Source organism: Eublepharis macularius, chromosome 8, assembly GCF_028583425.1.
Source record: "Eublepharis macularius isolate TG4126 chromosome 8, MPM_Emac_v1.0, whole genome shotgun sequence".
Lineage (NCBI taxonomy): Eukaryota > Metazoa > Chordata > Lepidosauria > Squamata > Eublepharidae > Eublepharis > Eublepharis macularius.
In genome coordinates, this window is record NC_072797.1 from 39,382,191 (window position 1) to 39,401,117 (window position 18,927).

General features: G+C 39.0%; 1 protein-coding gene across 2 annotated transcripts in view; it reads right to left on the reverse strand.

Annotated features, from left to right (window-relative positions):
* Positions 1 to 3,790: 3,790 nt before the first annotated feature.
* SCAMP1 (secretory carrier membrane protein 1) overlaps positions 3,791 to 18,927 on the reverse strand; it is a 45,932-nt gene continuing 30,795 nt past the window's right edge. For both annotated transcript variants that reach the window (XM_054986532.1, XM_054986531.1), the window contains 2 exons: positions 13,211 to 13,328; positions 3,791 to 10,204 (listed from right to left, as the gene is read on the reverse strand). In XM_054986532.1, coding sequence (XP_054842507.1) covers positions 10,040 to 10,204; positions 13,211 to 13,328 — 283 coding nt within the window. In that variant the 3' untranslated portion in view covers positions 3,791 to 10,039. The remainder of the gene's footprint in view (positions 10,205 to 13,210; positions 13,329 to 18,927) is intronic.

Here is an 18,927-nt window from a genome sequence, read left to right on the forward strand (position 1 = left end):
AATAGATCAAGGTGAAGTGATAACTTTTTATGGAACAGCTGCTCTTGAGAAGGGCTTGTTTGAAAGAACAAGTTGATCCTGCCAAATATTGTTTTTATTTACATGGCCTCCCAAGTTTTCCACCTTCTATTTGTCAGGGTTCCAAAATAAATATATTCATTTTACATAACACATTGAAATCCAGTATGATAACAAATGTTTTCTGTGTTAGCATGTATTTGGTAAAATATTCTAACTTCTAACCACCATTGAAATGAAACTTGGTTCAGTAAGAAATTCCACATTCTAATATGCATCATCTTCAGAATGTTTTTACCTAGGACCACAAGGCTGTAGCATTTGTAATCTAAGCAAAGTTTACAGTAAACTAGTTTTTACGATAAAGCAGGTTACTAGTTAAGTAATTTGAAAAGCATGAATGCTCACCTGATGTAACAAGTGAGATTTGTTGCACAGTACGCACAGTGACTTGCCTGTAATTCAGTGGCTCATGGATCACAAAGGAGCTGAGGAAGACAGTGCTGGTCCTGACCCCATCTGCTGTAGCGGACACCAAATCTGCACTTGTAAAGCTTTCCAGAACAACCTGTCTTGGGAATGCGCAGGTGAAATTCGATACATATGGCAGTGTCTGAAGACAACATCCTAGAGAAAATATCTTCCTAACAAAATTCCCATTAACACAGTTTGGGATTTCAATCATTTGTAAATATTGAGAACTCTCATCTTTTGCAAACAAATGTTAGAACATAGACACAGTGAACCTTACTTGGGTCCCAAGTTTTTTTAATAAGTGCATGCTTTGTGCATTGAGTTGTGGTGTATCACGTTTCCAAAAGACTGCCAAATGATTTTATCCGTTTACACAAATTGAATGCAACGCAACTTCACTTGGAAACAAGTTCCACTGCCATCCACAAAGTTTACAAGTACATGTATTCAGAAGGACCAAACTGTTGGTACCTATCAAACATCCTGTGATTTAAAAAGCTGCCTGAATTTCACCTCCACAAAAATAAAATTTCAGCTTCACAAAAAAGCCAAATGTGACTGCTTCTTAATGTGTATCGCATTAACTCAAGAAACAGTTCGTGTTTTTAAACCTTTGTTCTAGATATTTTTTAGTACTTCACCAATTTTGAACTATTTCTTAAACATCTGTGGTTGAATCACTTTTGTAAATGTTATTGTATAATGTGCCATTGTTCTTTCCAGAGGGTAGTAAATTCAAAAGGTATACATAAAACGGTGTGTGATGTGCAATAACAAGAAATGAAATGGTGTGAAAGGGATAAAGATAGTAGCTATTCTGTGGACAAATAAAGCTACTATAATACTATTTAACATTTATTATGTGCCAATTGTGTGCTATGAACTCCCTCTTTGGAAAGAAAATACAGAATGATAATTGGGATGATAAATCTCCAGACTTTTAAAATATCTGGGTAATCTGGGCCTACTTATTTATAGCCTGAATTCTAAATGTGAAGGGTGTTTTGATATTTAGCAACCAATAAGCTCATCAGACAAAAGGAGTTGAGGGAAATAAATGTTTGATGTGTTCTAGTCTGCTAACACACAGTAAATCATTTCTGTTGAGCTGTACTGCTAATTTAATGTGTCTACAATATAGCGATTTATTTGCCTAATAAACAGTTATTAACCTCTGGAATTTTCTGATAGATCATTTCAAACTGTGCACTGATATTAATGGCAATCTCAACACTCACCTTTTTGCAAGACACACAAGCAGTTAACTTTGAAACAAGTTACAGGAACTACAAAAAATTGGCAGTGTTAATTGGTTTACTTGTTCCAGTTGCAAAAGGAAGTACAAATAACTTAGCAGCAGCTGTCTATTGAAACCCTTTAAGACAAAATTTGAACAAAGTATACATATGCAAGTACAAGAGTTGTAATTTTCTGTTCTGATTTAATATTTAAAAATACCAACAGAAGCTGTGCTAAGTAGCTAACACTAGGTGTCAGAAAAGCTAAGGGAAGGGCAGAATTTGATACAACTAAAATAGACAATGGTAATTAAAATGTTACCTTATTTTCCAGATGCCATTTTACAACATTTTAATACCTTTGATCTAGAGAAAATCATCTGTAATCACCACTTACCAAGTCCTCTTATGATATTTAACTGTGTAAGTGGATAAAGGTCAGTTGCATTATATACATGATTCATGGAAGATTTCAAACAAATGAACTGCCTTAGGCACTCAGAATTCATGCAAAGACAACTCTCATGTGAATTCCAAGCTCCAGGTAGATGTTTGGTGACCTCAGAATTAAACTGACTTGCTTCTCCAGTACCAAGAAAAGTAGCAATGGTGCAGTCCTATCTACTGTGACTGAATAATGAAGATACATTACACATTGCTCATGATGACATTTTAGACTTAAACAGAACTCGACGGTCACAGAAGATAATTTAACAACACATTTTAGTCTCATGTTTTCAAGTCACAGAAGAAGAAACAGTTCATTGTGGGAACAGCACTGCCACTGCTGCATACCTTAACATCAATGCATCAAAGAATGCAATCTGAAATCTGTACAATTATAAATTTGCAGATTTACACACGGCTCTGATATTGAATTTCAGTTATTTAGGTTATGCTTCTCCCCCAGTGTCAGCAACCAAGCCCCAACTACTTCTAGGCATACTTGGCTAGGATATTAACAGTGAAATCCTAAACAGAGTTAGTTACTCTGTTGATTTCAATGGGCTTAGACTGGAGTAACTGCTTAGAATTTCCTTGAAAATGGCTCAATGAATGTAACAAAAGTGATGAGTTATATGAAACTACTCCAGCCCTCTATAGGAGCCACTATGATGTGTCACTGTAGAAGTACAGTACTGGTATAAAGTGGATGACTCCTGGATCACAGATAATCTGGGCTCAGTCAAGCTCACTGGCATAGTGCAAAAAGGAAGCAAGATAGACCCTGTTCTTCATACGCTTACCAAACTTGCCTAAAAATCTAACATAAGGTGTTCAGAGAGCATATTTTTAAGTTTGTTAGAAATTATTTTTAGTGACCTATTTCTGAAAACTAAGGCAACACCATTTCGTTTGAGACATTCTTCTGGATAAAGAGGAAGGAGGAGATGCTATCTGCTGTGATACGTGCATGAATGATCTTAAAAAGTGTGGTCCTCTTTGGAATTACTGAGTTGTCATATGCAAATGTGTGCAGATTAATTCATAGCTCTCATGATTAACTAAGATTTCTTAACAAACCTGTTGAGATACCCTTTAAAACTGATAATATATCATACATTTTAATGCTGATGAATTATTGTGCCTGTTCAGACACAATGTGTAGTTATGGGAAGACCTCTGGTTCACATGATCCCCTCTTCTTTTCTCACACAGTTCAGAGACTGAAAACTTCCTGTTCCTGACAAAGCCAGTTTATCATGATATCCAAAGTGAGCAAAAAGGCAAATGGTGAATTGTTCCCTCGGCCACAAAACAGGAGCAAAAACAGAGTTGGTCTGAAAGACTTCCAATCCTCCTTCCCATAACAAACCATGGTTGTTTGTTATGGCCAGGTACATCACTTGTGTCCAAAGAACAGGTGACAGCTGCCAGATGTCTGAATTCTGGTTGTTCTTTCACAATTGTCTCGTGCACAATTTGTAACCCAGTCTATCAGCTAAGCACTGTGACCTGCCTAGCAGGTATACAAAACAAATTTTTGTGTACAAGTTGATGTGAAGGTTGACATTTCGCAAATGCTGTAGTGTCAGAAGTAACAAATACAAGGAAAAAAATGTTTTCACAAGTTTCATTTTACTTCCAACAAATTCCCAGACAAATTTAATACTTGCAGATTTCATAAGTACTAACAAATCATATTTTCTTTTCAAACTCTCCAATTAACATCACAAAACTAAACACTGTGCCTATAGCTTGATTCTTCCTTAAGACCATTTCTAATTCTAATTGTTGTTCTGATAATTGACATACTTTTTCCACTGCAGCAGAATTTATATACAGGTTACAAAAATTCAAATTCCCAATTCAGCTTTAGTTGCATTTATTTCTGTATTATTACTAATGCCAGAACACAGACGCAGACAGACATTAGAGTGACACTCACATATGAATGGCACTGCATTGCTTTCAATTCAATGTACATCCCTATCTCCGTTCTGACACTGTGTTGACAATGCTTGACTAGAGCTGGATCAGGTAAAATATGTGATCTCTTTTATACATAAACCTCTTGCATTTTATCTTACCTTTTACAAAAAAACCCTACTTCCTTGTTTTTAAAACTATACAGAGCAAACTGTCCAGAAACATTTTATTCTATGTGACTGAGTTAATACAATAAATATGCAGAACCTTTGAACTACTCGAACATGCAACATCAGAGGATCTGTGTGCATTTGTACAGAATTGTGACATTCACCAGGATGGCAAAGCATTGTTAATAATTTACAAAATATACAGGCATCCCTCAGATAAATAACTCCAATGCCTAAATAAGAGATCACAGCCTACTGACATTCCAGTGATGAAACTTTGTATTTTGAACAAAACTTGCCACGATTGGCTGCTACAACATGGCTTAAATAGGCATACATTTGTTAACTGACACACTACCTTTATTTTTGTTAAGAATTTTAACATACATCAGCCTTCTCCTAACACATTTCAAATCAGAAAAAGCTCAAGATTAACTTAGCTTCTCCTGACTTAATACAGAACTGTAATTGTACTAGGATGTTCTAGATGTTGGTCTGAGAGAGAATAACTAAACATAAAAATTTATATTTTATATTTCATTTCCTGGGACCAAAATTGGTACAAGATTACTGCAAACTCAGCCTGCTTCTACTTCAAATCTACACTACCCCTGAGAAAAACATGTATTGCAGAACCACCTTTTTAAAAATGCAAATACATTTTTTGCTATCTGATGTGATTCTGAGGATAACAACTGAGATTAGCAACAAACTGCTTGTTATTGATACAGAATAAAGGAGTAAAATAAAAGTAAAAATATGCAACAATATATACACATTTTTCCGGGGGTTTGCACAGGCAAAGATATTGGGTCTAGGACAGATCCGTGAGTGGTTTTCATACTCACCATTTGATGGTTCTTGCTTCTGTGTATCATTACCCCTAATGTTCAAAATTAAGCAACTGATAATAACTATAGAAGTCAAACCATTATATTCATATCTGCACAACTTAATTTGGTTTACAAAATGGGGATTATTCAAACTACAGAGTATAGTGGATAAAGGTTATGGTGTCAGGAACTCCTGCCTTCCTTTTGTGTGCCAGGGAGGAGGTGTGGCTACTGTCCTCCGTGAATACTTCAACTTCTGTAGACTTCCAGTGTAAACTATCACTGGATTGACCATATGTTCCTTATATTAGGGAGTATGGATAGATTAAGCATTCAGGTTCTTTACCAACCACTTAGTTCTCCAATGGGCACCCTCTCTGATTTGGCAGAGGTACTGTCAGCTGTGATGTTGGAGACACCTTGACTGATTGTTCTGGGGGTCTTTGACATTCATGCTGAAAATACCTTGCTGGGACTAGCCCAGGATTTCATAGTGTCTATGACTGCCTTGACCATCTCTCAAGTCATGACAGGCCAAACACATAAATGTGCTCACACCTTGGTCTTAATATTTTGCACTGAGCTTTTGAGGGAAGATTTGATTTCATGGTTGGATTCAGCCTGGAACATAGTCTGACCACTGCCTACTCAAGGCAAAAGTGAAGTGGCTCTGACACCCCACTGAAAAGGGGATCCAGTTAAAATGGTCCACCCACAGAGGCTCATGGATTCTACTGGATTCCACAACACTTGGAGGTATTTTAGGATTCCAAATACATATTTTGTTTAGGCTGTTGGGTGTGTGTGGGTGTGTGTATAACATGAAGCTCCTTGAAGCTATTGCCAAGATTACCCCTCATCAACATCTCCCATCCTTGGCGCAGAACCCAGCCTCCAGCTTTACCATGGAGATGAGACCTGAAGAAGGCCAGAAAACATCTAGAATGTTGCTCGCAGATAACTTGTACTAAATTTGTCAGATCATGCTATAAAGCGCTATGAAGTGGTGGTGACAGTGGTAAATAAACATTATTTCTCTTCTATTGTTCCATCAGCTAGTTCACAATTGTTCAAGATAGCTCAACATCTGCTGACTCTTAAATATGAGACTTTATTGTCTCAGGAACAGACAATTAGTTGCGATACTTTTTGCAATTTTTTGTTGATATTAAGAACACACTCTGATCTGGATTCCAGTTGTAACATAGATCCACCAGAAGAAATGCCCAATAGACCATCTGGTCTATTTAGAGACCATTCTGACCCAGTTTCCAGGATGGATAATAACAAGGTGCTGGGATCTGTGGATGCTGCTACTTGTGCCTGGACCCTTGTCCATCCTGGCTGCTAAAATTATGAAATGAAGGAACACATCAATGATCCCTTACTGTTTATTAGAAATTAGGCACTAACTCAGGCACCTTCCCTTGGTGTCTCAAAGCAGATCCACCCACTACTTAAAAAATTATCCCTAGAAAAAATAATTATCACCCAGTCGCTAATCTGCCCTTTCTGGACAATGTAATTGAGAGAGCAGGTCTTCTTGGATAATTCATCTCCTCTGCACAATTTTCAGTCTGGGCTATGAGACAGACATAGCCTTGATGGCTTTATAGTTGCTGACTTCCATCTGTAGACAAAGGCCATGCCTCTTTGTTGCTCCTATGGTATTTATCTGCAGCCTTTAATACAGGGGATCATACCATTTTGTTGAAGTGATTGGAGGCATAAGTGGGTATCAGAATGTGCATTAGACCGCTTCAAATCATTCCTTCTGGATGGTTTCAAATGGTTGCCACTGAAGACCATCACAGTGAGACCTATCCTGTGGGATTCCACAGGGTGCAATCTTATCCCCCTCTGCTTTCAATCTCTATTTCAAGCCCTTAGTTTTGAAGTTGGCTGTTATCAATATGCTGGTGATACCAAGCTCTATATATACTCATCCAAATCTCCTGGTGATGCAGTCGAGGCCCTGAATTGCCGTCTGGCTGCTAACTGGCTAAGAGTGAACAAACTGAAACTAAACCCTGGAAAGACAAAGGTAATTCTGGTTGAGAAGGTGGAGATATTTAAAGACACTGTGCTTCCAACCTTCAATGTGGTTCAGCTGACCCCTGCTGACTTAGTTAAGAGCAACATAACTGCTGGAGAAACAAGTTAATGCAGCTGCAAAAAGCACTTTCTTCCAACTCAGTCTAACCCAGAAGATGGCCCTCTACCTTGATAAAGCTGATTTGGCCACCCATGGCACAGTTAAATAGTAAAGCACTCTACAATGGTCTTTCCTCAAAGTCAACTCAGAGACTCCCGTTGGTGCAGAACATGGCAGCTTGACTATTATCAGGAGCTAGATGGAACATGCACATTACTTCCAATCTGCAGTCACTTCATTGGCTGCCCATCAGTTACCTGGCTCAACTTAAGGTACTGGCTGACAGAAAGCCCTTCAAGGTTTAGGTCCCTCATATCTGCTGCCTCTGCCCCTGTTCCACTACAACAGCTTCACTCATCTGAACAGGGCCTTCTGCAAATGCCACCCTGCAAATGGGAAAAAAAACTGCCCACATGTGCATTTTCTGTTGTGGCTCCCACCTTAAGGAATGGTGCTTGTTACACAAGGAATTGGTCTGTGTGGTAACAAAATGGCTCCCAAAGAGACCTGGGTAGAGGGTTAGGGACTGTCGTCTGTGCCACTGTGCATATTTCATATTGTCATTGCTGTAAGTACTATTCTACTATGTAATTTTCCCATCATTTAACATGTCACATTAATACTTATGCTTTGCTTCAGCTCCATTTCAGATGTCTGGTTGGTTCCAGATTTCTACAATCTAAATCCTTTTGGCATTGTTCATTGGCTGTCCTGTTCTGTTGATTGTATTGATTTACTCTGTGTAATCCATCTTGACTCACAGAAAGGTGGACTATAAATAATGTAAATAAGTTTAATAAATAAAACAAAACAAAGACTAACGTCTTTTACTAATCTGGAATACACTCAAGCTATTATGATTTTACTTGCCTTCTGTTTTACAAACAAGCTGAAAACAACCTGGTTTAAAATATAACTCCACATAGTTTATTTTACAGGATTTGTGATTGTGATGAAGTTACTAAATTTATCCTGATTATTTAAGGCCTATAAAGTAACAGTCATGATTTAAGGTATGAAAGCACACCCTATTTTAGGTATTAGACCTGCATGGATTGTTATTTTGCTAAGTAACTACTGTGTTAGAATGTACTGATATTAGGATCTATCTTGCAAAACCTTAAGCAGTATATAAAGTGCGACAGAACCTGAAGTGACAGAATCTGAAGTATTTGAAAAGGTAATCCAAGATATCTTCTAGGTGGTCATTCAACAATCCATCTTTCTTAGAACATCAAATTAAAACAACATGAACTGACAGACTATTAAATCTCAGAATATGATGTTCAACTAAAGCTACTAGACAATTACTAGCTCCGTAAAACACATACCCAGTTGACTGATACTGTGATAAACCAACTTCTGAATAAATGCATTTTATAAAATGCCAATTGATTACATTGCATGTGAAGGCCGAGGTATGTTAAAAATAATTCAAGAACATAATTAAATGCCAGTTTGAAAAACCTTGATTAGAGACTATGGGTTAGGTTAAAAATCTAAATAAGATAACTGTATATTCAGATGTTTGTACAACCAGTAAATAGAGTGATTGACAAGGCTAAGGATGTAGTACCATTGTTAAACACAAGTGCACACTTAAAAAAAACAATGCTTAAAATACAACAAAAATGTCACTGCATTTAACACCTCAGACAGATCCAGCTATATAGGAGCATTCAAGAGATAGGATAACATTGTTTTTAGGTGTTTCCCAAAGTTAGGAATATGAGAGCCAGTGTCGTATGGTAGTTAAGAGTGTTCGACTAGGGAGACCCAGGTTCAAATATCCATTCTGCCACCGTGCTTCCTGGGTGACCTTGGACCACTCTCACACTATCAGCCTAACCTACCTCACAGGGTAGTTGTGAGGACAAATGGAGGAGAGGAGAATGACGTAAGCCGCTTTTGGTCCCCATTGGGGAGAAAGGCGAGATATAAATGGCTAAAATAAATAAATAAAAGTAAAAACAGATGTAATCACTCAGGTCTTATTAAACTTAATTAACTTCTCTTCATTGCATTTTGCATTACATATTCTTTCAGTGAGAATATCTGTGTAACAAAACCATTCCAAGCTAGAAGACCATACACCATGAAAACAGATCCCAACAAATACTATAACCATAGTTATAGAGACAGATTCTGAACCAAAACACAAGCTCAACGTGGCCAAATAACTATTTCATGCAAACTCATATTTTTATCAAAAGACCTATTATCCTAAAAAAAGAATTTACATTATCTATCATACTTATTTTAAGCTTACATCTGTCCTTCATCAGCTGCTGAAGATGTACAGCAGCAGCTAAATTTCAAGTTCAAACCCATCAGCTGCCCTGTTTCTCACACAGAAAATAGGGAAGCAAACTGTTAGGAACAAAAGGAGTTGCTCCAAAGTGCTTGTCTCAAGTCAAAGTGAAAGGTCCCAGAAAGAACAATTGACCAGAAAACTCCTAAAATCGTTTAAGGTGACCCCAGAAGCTGCCATATCAATTTCAGATGCACTGTTGAAATTTTCACAGCACGCCTCCAAAAATATGGAGAAAAAATATACTTCAAACAATTTTAAGTTAGAGAGTATCCAGGAAGTACTTTTGAATAAATAAGTGTATAAAGGAATGAAACAATTAGGACCTTTCCCCCCGTTTTAGCCCATGCACAGCTGAAGAGGAGACATACATGCTGTGTGCATTTTGAACACAAGTCTGTAGGGACTATAAGTGACTGGAAAATAAAGTACAGCCAGAAAATTGTAGTGATTTTCATCTCTCTCTTTCTCTATATTTGGTTACCCTTGAAAGCATTCTGAGCAGCACTAGTTGCTGCTGTTGATGCTGCATTAGCTGCAGCAGTTTGTACAGTTTTGTTGGACATCACACCCGTTGCAAATTCTTGCTGGGCCTTCTCAAAACTTGCTCCAGTTGTGCGGTACAGCCCATGTACCTAAGGGAAAACCCAGAGAGAAAGGCTGAGAAACATTTTAAACTTGAGAGAAAAACATTCTCTTAAACTTGCTCATGACATGCCTCAGCATAGCAAGACAGGATAACAAGAACAATTTCAACAAAAATTAGAGTTACCTATATGCAGTGAAGATTTTTTAAGATTAAATAACAAAAAATGCCAATAACAATAACATAAGACAAACTTTTACTCAGGGCTGAATCCACATTACCTCAGCACATCCTGGTGTTGCACTATACGTTCGCTAAACACCCGGAAGTATAGCATCTTTCTAGCGTGATTCAGAAATCGCGCTTGAGACGCTATACTTCTGGGTGTTTAGTGATCATTTAGTGCAACACCGGGACACGCTGAGGTAATGTGGATTCAGCCCAGGTACCCTAAAAATATCCATATTCTTACCATGTTATTAACTTATGAAAAACATTTGCTAAGAATTCACTTCCATTAATTAAAGGATTTCATATTGATTCAAGCTGTTGTACGTATACTTAGTCCTCTTTGAAGAAAGGTTAATTTACATATATTTCTTCAGTTTTATCAACCATAAGTGTATCTTTGGAAATATATCTTGCTTCCAGATCTGGCAAAAACCATTCGAGCTGCCGTAATTAGATTTTAGAAGAAGAACTTGAAAATTTTTCAGAACCATTGGAACATAGTTATGAAATGATGTTTCTGTTCTTAGTGGAACATCAAAGCCAAAACTTCTTTCGACTTATTGACTATTATTTTCCAATATTATTTTGCTCGTGCACACAACCACCACATGTGTACAAAATCTGCATTCAGGCATTTGTATTTCCAGCACTGACTTAAAAATTATTTATTCATTTCCTCTAGTGTAAGATATCAATAATGTATTATCTTCATTATATTCTTTTTAAACAAAATACATACTGAAAAAGAGAATCTATACAAAAATAGGTATCTACAAATCTCTTCTGGAATTTCACTATTTAAGTCACTATTCCATTTAAGTTGAAAATTTTGTCTAGCGTTGGAATTAATATAAGTAGCATAACATTTATCTTGGACAAAATATATTTCCCATAATTAATCATTAATTGCTCAAATTCAGTACATTTGCTTAGATTTAAACCATTCCAAAAAAAATTTGACAGAAATTTTTTTAGTTGCAAATATTTGAAAACTGTTACCTGGCCATTATTTATTTTGGAGACAAAAATCAAATACCATTACATTATTGTTAACTATTAAACTCCTACAGGTGCCTTATTAAGGGGCCTTAGCTAAAAGTCTTGAAGGTTATCCAATTGTCTCACAGCTGATGCAAGAGGGGGAACACCAGTTGATATTTTTTTCATTTATTACAAAATTATTAAACATATACCTTTTTACTCTGATATCTTGAGCCATAAAAAGGGTTTAAATGGCATTTTTATATAAGTTTGCTCACCTGTAATTTCTGAAGAATCAGTATTGTCCAAAACTCACCTGGTATACCCTGTTAGTATTGTAGCATGATATAATTGAATGTATTATATTCCCAGATCTCTTTTATTCCACCTGTTTTGTGCAATAGACCATCTAACTCTAGGTTTCTTTTTTTCTTTTTGCCAATCAATGTTATCAGGAATTACTAGTGGAAGGTTAGCTAGTAGGTAAATAATTTGGGGAAGATTAGATACCTCACAGTGAAGTACAACTAGTCCCAGATTTAAAAGATGCATTGCACTGTACCTCCCAAACAGCCTCTAATTTATCTGAAAGGATAGCAAGTCTTTCTGAACCTAATTGAACCTCTAGGAAAGGTTTCCAGTGCATACACTGGAAACTATGAAAGGGGTTTAGTTGCTGATCATTTAGGCTCTGTTTCCAGACACCCCTATGTAAATATGTTCTCTGATGTGAGGACATGCAGTGGCAATGGCTAGATATCTTAACTCTTTTTATTTGTACTCTAAAATGGGTCTTTGAAGCTTGGTCTAATGAGACACCAGTGAGAAAAAATATAAAATATGTAAGTCTGTTTAAGGTTTTATTGTAGGTAAATGCCCAGAATCCATGAGTTCCCTTCATAAAAGTCAGAAAGCTAAAGCACTGGGTGGAAAGAGGACACAAGTTTGGAGGTACAGGATAAGGGCAAATTCAAAGTCAAGACGGAGGCTCCAGTTGCTACAAAATGCTGCAACATGATGATCAGGGGCTAGGTGGAGCATGCATATTACTCCCATTCTGCAGTCCCTCTACTGGCTGCTCATGAGTTCCAGAACTCAGTTCAAGGTTTTGGCCATCACATACAAATCTCTTCACAGCCTTGGTCCATCATATCTATGGGACTGCCTCTCTCCCTATGTTCTATTATGGCAGCTTCGCTCATCAGAACGGGTCCTTCTGCAGTTGCCAGCCTGCAAATGAGCAAAATCGACAGTAGCCCATACATGGGCATTCTCTATAGTGGCCTCCAACTTATGGAACAGGCTGCTTGAAGGGGGCAGGAAAGCACCCACTCTTCTGGCTTTCCACAAATTGTGCAAAACCAAATTATTCAGGGGAGCTTTCTTACACAGGTGATAGACAGTGCTGTAAGCTAATAGTTCAAGGAGATAGGAACTATACTACTAATGTGCACTGTCTGTAATTGTCATTAATTATGTCATGTCAAATTGCCTATGTTTTATTCAACATCATTTCAGCATGTTTTCAAACTTCTGCAATTCCTACTGTATTGTTTACTGAATGCCCCCCAACTGTTGATTATACTGAATTACACTGTGTAATCCACCTAGAGTCTCAGTGAGAAAGGAGGACTATAAATAACAAATTTTGTTTGCAAAAATTCTCTCTATATATTTTCCTGATCTGATTTGTTTTCACACCATTCCTATCCGGCTGGATACGAGTTAACAAATAAAAACAAACTACCTTGTTCAGCAAGCAAAATACTATTAGGGTTCTAGCATACATTATTTGAATTGTCTTTATCAAACAGCAAGGATCTCAAGTAGGAAAACCACGTACCTTCTTAAACATAACTAGCGAGATGACTGCAGATGCTGTGAAAAGTGCTGCTATGATTATCATCATAATACCTACTGGAATACTAAGGTTAAGTCCAGTAAGAGATGAAATCCATCCACTAGAGACAAAAAGAAAATACAACTCTTTGTAGATACATACATATGCCCCCAAACGTTACATCTTTTGGAACAATAGCTATTGTTCCTTTTTCCAAAATACTCAAGGAATACATAATTCTCTCTAACATTCACCTGACTATTTCTGATGAAATCAAGTAATAAACAAGATTTTTAAAGTATTTTATACAAAAGAATGCTCAGTGTTATGAACTGAAATGACATACATATTTCAGTTGTTTTTATACATAATGAACACAAATATACTTACAATCTTGTTGGATTCTTGTAATTCATTTGCTTAAGAAATGATAAATCGGATCAAAACTGCAAATTTACAGGACTATGAGGACATACAGAGCATTACATCAGATAAACAATTTGTTATTCTTCGACTCCAAATTCTGATTAATTCTGTTCAAATGCCTTCTTTCTCTCACTTTTGACAGTAATCAGATATAAATTTTTCAACCACCAAAAATTACTCCTAAAACAAGGGTCTGTCAAATGCCTACTGCAGCTGGTGGCATACCTAATTACTATGATCTTGACACACAAATTGGATTCCATGCTCAAATTCTTGTGGTTTTACACTAATCTAGGCCAATATGATTAGTCCCCTTTGCACCAATGTAGCACAAATTTGAAGTCTGTAGTTTTAAAAATATTCTGATCTTAAAAGATTGCCTTGAAGAAAATAAGCATCCTTACAACTATCTACAGTATGTAGAGTCTAACCTCATATATCGTCAGGTGCTGAACACTGTATGTGTACCATGCTGTGATTCCTACAAAAATGTGTTCTATGCATATGTTCTATAAATGTGCTCTACGAATTACTTGCCATCAAGAGAATTGATAAAAATTCCCTTACAATCCCATTTTCGTGGGATTCCCATCACAGGAATAATTCTGAAAACTGAACCAACATGTTGCATGAACAGTCCCTCTAGATTTCTAAAAGTATCACATACTACAATAAAAAACCAGCAGGATAAACCAAAGGTTCAATTGAATAGTGGTTAAAAAAGCTGGGCTATGAATCAAGAATTTCCTGGTTCTAACCTTGTTTTGGCTGTGAACTTAATAGTGGCCTTAAGAGCCACTCCGTGTCAGTCCAGTCCCAGCCTCCCCCCAACTTTTTAAGATGGAAATAATAAACTGACTCTCCTCATAAGATTGTTACAAGGACTGCAAATGAATAATGCATATAAAGTGCTTTGAACACTCCTGCTACATGGATGCCACATATAAGCAAGCTGGCATGTATTTTTAAATGGGTCTTGACAGTCATACCACTTCCAGTTATCTTATTATTATATTTACCAAAGAACAGAGGTGGCAGTTTGTTGCAACCATAATAATAAAAAGTCTCGTGGCATCACAAGAAGTCACGAATTTATTGTAGCACAAGCTTTTGTGAGTATTTGATAAAGTGGGCTCTAGCTCATAAAAGCTTATGCCATAGTTAATTTATTAGCCTGTAAGATGTTGCTGTAATTCATATATATGTTCCTACATCATGTCTACTGACTTTATTAATGAATATGAACAATCATCCATTCTCATAAGAGCCAGCTCAAACATGAATTAAATTCTCTGTCCTGATGCAAGAACTGAGAAACTGAGCCAGGTTTTCAGCTAGAGTCTGACAGACTCAACAGTCAATTTTTAGATGCTGTTCATAAGTATCCTGATTCAACTGAGAAACACAAACTGCTTAAAGAAGTTTGTATCATTTACAAATGACAAGAAGTGAGAAGCTGAGCATCAGAAGCATTTGGTGGAAATGCCAGGTGTAGGCTTCCATAAGACCAGGAATGTTTGAAGTGAATGGCAATGACCTTCACACAATGACTTGGGGCCAGGATAAAACAGTGTTGCACTTACCTGTAACTGCTGTTCATCTAGGTGTTCTGTGCAGGCACACATGGGACTGCGCATCCGCAGGCCTGCCAATTTTGGAGATTTCTATAGCTCAATACCACTAGGGGGCACCCTCACCTCTCTGTGCGCGTGCGCGGCTAAAAACAGCCCCCTAAGAGGCAGGGCGCCCCTGACATACCCTCAGTCCTCTTTTGCCGCCATACTACAAGGTAAGTCCCAAGAGTGTTAGCAGGGAAGGAGGGAGGGCATGTGTGCCTGCACGGAAGACCTAGATGAACAACAGTTACAGGTAAGTGCAACACTGTTTTCCATCGACGGTCTTCCTGTGCAGTCCCACATGGGAGATTATAAAGCTTAAATACCTGGATTGAGGCAGAAAGAAGCAGTTATGAGAAGATTGATTGCAAGAGCGCTGTGCCAACTGCTGTCTCTTTCCTGTCTAGGACGTCCAACGCATAGTGTTGGACAAACGTGTCAGCTGAAGCCCATGTTACCACTCTGCAGATGTCTTGGAGTGAAACACCCTTCAGGAGAGCTGCTGACGACACATAAGACCTAGTGGAATGAGCGTGAACTCCTAGCAGACATGGTAGGTTAGCAGTTTCATAGCACAATAGTATAGCCTGGACCACCCAACAAGCCAGGGTTTGAGGGGTCACCCTCTTACCCTTCTTTTGACCCAAAAAACATATAAACAGACCTCCTTCTGGAAAAGGATTGAGGACTCTGATAGGTTTGTTGACTTTGATAAGCGTACCCTTGATAAGGCTGAAAGTGTTGTTGTTGTCGGCCTCTTTGGAAAGAACTATAGTGCGATTGTGATGCACCTTGCTGTTGGTGTTGTGGAAATACACCAAATGAACGAGCAGTGAGCCTATCTTTCTGCTTCTTTGAAAGGTACTCATCCGTCTTGTCGGAGAATAAAGTGGAGCCTTCAAAGGAAAGATCCTCTACTCTGCTCCTTGTGTCTGTAGAAAGAGCTGTGGTTCTCAACCACGCATAACGGCAAAGGACAACAGCCGATAGCAAGGATCTAGCTGACGTGTCTGCCATATTACGGCTGGCATTGATCTGGTGGCAGGAAAGGCGAATTGCTTCCTCTTGAATAACTCTCTATCTTTTGATCATCTGGGAGTTTAGGTATAAAGGTGGCCACCTTGTTCCAAAGGAGGAGCTGACAGGCAGCCATCATTGCAAAATAATTAGCGATCTTCACTCCAAAGGCTGCAGAAGTGTAAAACTTGCATTCCATCACATCCAGTCATCTACTCTCCTTATCAGATGGAACTGACAAAGACCCTTGTTTGGCCTTCGCTTGCATCTCTTCAGTTACTAGAGATGAAGGCGGTGGATGGACAGAGAGGAAGGGACAGAGGTCATCTGTAAAGGTTCTCGACCTTCCTATTCGTAGCAGGAACAGAAGCTTGTTTCAAATCCAGGTCTTTCAGCAACTTTATAAACCCGTTGATAACAGGAAAGGAGATAGCCAGGGTAGACCCAGAGTAGATACATTGTAAGATTTTATCTGTGAACTTTGGTTCTGCGGAAGTTACATCAATTTCTAGGGCCTTTGCCATACATTGGAGCAGTTCGTTGTAAGCTCTAAAGTCATCTGTAGGAGATGCATCCTCCATAGAGCCAATCTCCCCATCCAGAGAATCTGATAGGGGAGAATCACTGGATCTACGTTGCTCAGTCCCAGTCTTCAACTCCAGGTCTGACAGGTGCAGAGTCCATCTGGAGCCAGCATAAGAATGGGCCCTTATGGAAGGAGATCTAGATTCTCTTCTATAAGGAAGATCCGAGCAGCAAGAGCCTTGTCTGTAGTGGCAATAAGGGACCTGTTCATCATGGAGATGACGCTCTCTCGAGTAGCTCCTATAGGAACAGGGGCTCACCCTGTGCCTGGAACGCCCCCTACGTTCTTGAGATGACCGCGAAGACCAAGAGCCATGGGATAGCGATCTTGGATGCCCCGTTGGGGTGGGGGGTTTCTCCACCAGAATGACATCCTCCTCATGGCTACTTTTGGAGTGAGGAGCACTGCGGGGTGATGATTGATCCCCTGATCCTCTATGTCTCTTGCTGGGGGGTTCAGAGCCGACATCCTCCGATTGTTCAGGAGGATCCTGAGCCAGAAGGACACTCTCTAAGATAGCTTTGTCCTGTTTCCATGACTGATGCTTTCTTTTCTTCTTTTTCTTTTCTAGGTTGGAATGGACCGATCTTGGAACCGATGTTGGATTCGAGGGTGTTGGAGCCGAGGCAGAATCTCTAGGCTGTGAAGGTCGGCTTGAGATGGGAATCAAGGTCAACGAGGTGCCACTTCAGGGAGTCTTCGGATCAGAAATCTTTGACAGAGCGCTATCCCGACAGCCCCGAGGGGATGAAACAACCGCAGTCAATGCTGAAGGAGTTCGACTCCAAAGAGTCGGAACCGTACCTGATACGGTGGGAGTCGGTTCCGATGCACTTCGGACCAAGGTCGGAGTCAAGTTCGGTGGCAGTCTAGGCTCCGAGTGGGTAGGAGAGGAGCGGGACGTTTTCGAGCTGGTCGAAGCAGGACCTGCTTGGGCAGTGGAGGAACCAGGCGAGGCAGAAGATCGTGCCTTAGCTGGTGAATCCATAGCCTCCATAGCAAGTTTCCACAAGGAAGCTTGTAACCGTCCTGCCCGCTCTGTTCTATTTATTTTTATTTATTTATATTTCAATTTATATACCGCCCATCCCAGGGGCTCTGGGCGGTGAACAGTTTAAAATCGATAAAAACAAAAAACAACAATACTAAAATCAATATACAAAACAATAATGAAATAAATTAACCAAGTGCAATGGTGGGGAGAACCCTCCCCCACCCCAAAGGTGGGAGGCCTGCTAGCCTTCGAGGTGAAGGCTCTACAATGTTTACACGCCTGCGTGTTGTGGGTCTCGCCCAAACAGTAGAGGCAGCTCGAATGCCCATTGGACTTGGTGATTTTTCTGTCGCAAGACACACATTGTTTGAGAAGCGCCGTTTCCAACATCGTTGAAGGACTTCAAACAAACAGAAGAGCTAAGAACCTCTCTCATCGGCGGCAAAAGAGGAACTGAGGGTATGTCGGGGGCACCCTGCCTCTTAGGGAGCTGTTTTTGGCAGGAAGAACAGCCATGCATGCATGCAGAAAGGCGAGGGCGCCCCCTAGTGGTACTGAGCTATAGAAATCTCCAAAATTGGCAGGCCTGCACACATGCAGTCCTATGTGGGACTGCACAGGAAGACTGTCGATGAACTTACATTAGAAAACAAAATATAAAGTGTGGTAAATGTCCCATTTAATTCAGAGGGAGTTCAGCAAGCTTAACTATGCTATAGACTGCACACAAATTTCACTGATGGAGACTGCCCCCCGCAATGGATGCATCTCCTGTTACACTACTTATATAGTACACTCTTGCATTGAAAGAGAGTAACACGATAATCAGAAGCTTTTATTAGTTACACAGCAAGGCTAGTAGAATTACTTGTTCATTCATTTTAAACTTCTTTCTACAGTTTACTAGGAAAGGGTCACCATAATCGAGGGCACTGTTTTCATTCTTCCATAAAATCTCCATTGTTTCATCTACATTGATCCATTTTATGTCTCCATCGGTCTGACTCTCATGGCTTGACTTCGCTAATTTGCTCTAATGGCTTGGCAAGCTCAAAGGCTTGGCAAGCTCCTCTTTCTATCA